We start from the raw sequence: 2,304 nt of genomic DNA, 5'->3' as shown, positions 1-2,304 counted from the left end.
GGGGGGGGCGTGCGCTTCAACTCACCTAGGGCACCAAAATGGCTCCATTATCTTTCTTCACTTCTTCCATAAAGAGTCATGGGGTTGTTCACATGAGTAAATGTCATGTGAACAGGGGGAAGTTGAATAAATTTATTTATTCATTTAGAAACTGATTTTAAAAGCACCACACCATATTCATAGTTTCCCTTTTAAGTATTGATTCTTATGATCTATTGTTTGACTATTATGTCTTGATTAAAATAGGTTTAGATACATGCCTGAAACATCATGACAACATATAATAATTTGAATGAATGGGTACAGAACAGGTTTCTGCAGAACTTGAAGAGGTAATTTGTCACTGAATCACTGAATCAAKTTTGTTGGAGCAGAGAAACTAGTAAAACATGCAGCTGTTAAGGACTTTCATTGGACACCCCCCTCATGCAGCGTAATCAACTTACACTTCAAAAGCTTGCCTCTCTGATGATATGGAGGTGTATTATTGCCTCTGGCATGGGCAGCTTACAACAGAAAAAGCACCATCAGTTTAGATGAATCAAATACATGTTTATAAGATGTTAAGTCATTGTATTTTATTTTTTATTTACATTTTCCACAACGCTAGAGTTATCTGCAGAAAAATAAGACTGAGTCTCTCTCTTTCACGAGTTTTATATTTTTTGTTTTATCTCTTTTGTGATCAGTTTTTTTCATCCGTTTGAATAAGCTTCACCTCCAAAGCCAAAAGCTGTTAATGTTCACAAAGACACAAGTGGACCATTCTGAATTGCATTTGCTTGTGCAATAATTGAGGCAAAGACAAGAAAATAAAAAGCATTTGTTTTTATTTTCTTACAAAAGGCGAAATACATGACTTGTACGACCGGTAGAACCATGATGTGGTACTGAAATAACACAGGGATACAGAACTGCTTTGAAATGATATATTAGGTGAAAGGAAATAATGTTCTTTCAAAACATTTCCACACACATTCATAATATAAAAGTCTGGTTAGTTTTAAGGTTTGTTCTAAATGTTTTTGTGTGGTTTCACCGTACGTTCAGGAAATGTCAAACACTTTGGGCTATAAAAAATTAAAAAAAGGTTCCAATACTAATTCTTTTGTGGTTTTACGGGTGGAAATGTCCGACTTTTGGTTTTGAAGGCAACCTGCGATCAGGCAGTTTTAGTTGGGGCAACCAACAGGAACCTTAACATGAGGATACTTTTGGTTAAAGTCAGATTGCGGTTAAGAAAAATGCACTGAAGAATCTGTAGAAGAAATGCTAAGTACACAAAAAGCAGCAAGAATGACAAAAAAAAGCTAAAAAATATATTTAAAAAAAGCCTTGCAGTGGTCGTGCACAAAGCTCTGAAAATAAAAATTGAAATTCACTGCTGAAAATTTGATCGTGACATGCACATAACTAGTTCAATGAACACTGTAATATTAAAAACTATTTACATGTATATACAGATGAGCCATCATAAATGCTCTTACATTACAATATTAAAAGTTATAAAGCAAACCAAAGGGAACTGGGCTTATTCAATTAAAAAAGGTTTTAACGTTTTCCCATCACGTCTGAAAATCTGTCCCTTCACTCCAGCTCCTGTTTTGGTTTTGGAGTCCACAGCTTAGATTGTCTCTGGCAGTGCTTTAGAGGTGTGTGTTTTTTTCTTCTGTTTCTTCTTTTCAAACCAGCAGCTGTGAATGTTTGTCCTTCAATTGTCTTCATACTTCAACAAGAGTGACCTGAAACTGGCCGGTGCCCGCCTCAGACATCTCAATGAGGAAAGCTGACTGGTTGCTGTAGTGTTCAATGATGTTGTTGTCCATGTTGACATATATTCTGCAGGAAAACACACAAAAAAAAAGTTATTACGATGATTCTATTGGCAGCTTTAGTAAAGAAATCAAACGTTACAGCCATCAGTTCAGACAATCAAACGAGCCATTGCCTCCCTCCCTAAATCTTTACTACTTTAATGCTTGAAGTAACCTGCCTCACTCATTCTGCTTGCAGGGACAGAACTGATTGAAGGTAAGAGCATAACGAGGAGGGAGGGAACCGCAGGGAGAATGTTACCCAACCTGTTAGCTTGGCTGATTCCCCTGCAGTGATAGCTGCCAAAAAAACAGCAGGAAAACTACCTAAAGGTGCGCCGGCTTCTGTGAAGAGGTCACAAGAAAAGGGCCTCTAAAATTCAGGACTGATGTCATACAGAAGGAGGCCCAGAAGCTCAAGAGCTTAAAAACAAATGCGTTTTTTTTTTTTTTTTTTTTTTTTTTTTTTTTTTTTTTTTTTTTTTTTTTT

At 36.5% G+C, this 2,304-nt stretch overlaps 1 protein-coding gene across 1 annotated transcript in view; it reads right to left on the bottom strand.

The window, feature by feature from the left end:
- Window positions 1–813: 813 nt before the first annotated feature.
- grhl3 (grainyhead-like transcription factor 3) overlaps window positions 814–2,304 on the bottom strand; it is a gene marked incomplete at its 5' end in the record, with an annotated part of 7,367 nt that continues 5,876 nt past the window's right edge. Inside the window, 1 exon segment of the mRNA XM_014015345.1 lies at window positions 814–1,839. Within this exon segment, the coding sequence (XP_013870799.1) occupies window positions 1,722–1,839 (118 nt within the window).

This window comes from Austrofundulus limnaeus, unplaced genomic scaffold, assembly GCF_001266775.1.
Source record: "Austrofundulus limnaeus strain Quisiro unplaced genomic scaffold, Austrofundulus_limnaeus-1.0 Scaffold2, whole genome shotgun sequence".
NCBI classification, from domain to species: domain Eukaryota; kingdom Metazoa; phylum Chordata; class Actinopteri; order Cyprinodontiformes; family Rivulidae; genus Austrofundulus; species Austrofundulus limnaeus.
The sequence above is the reverse complement of the archived record's forward strand: the minus strand, read 5'-3'. Positions and strand labels throughout refer to the sequence as shown.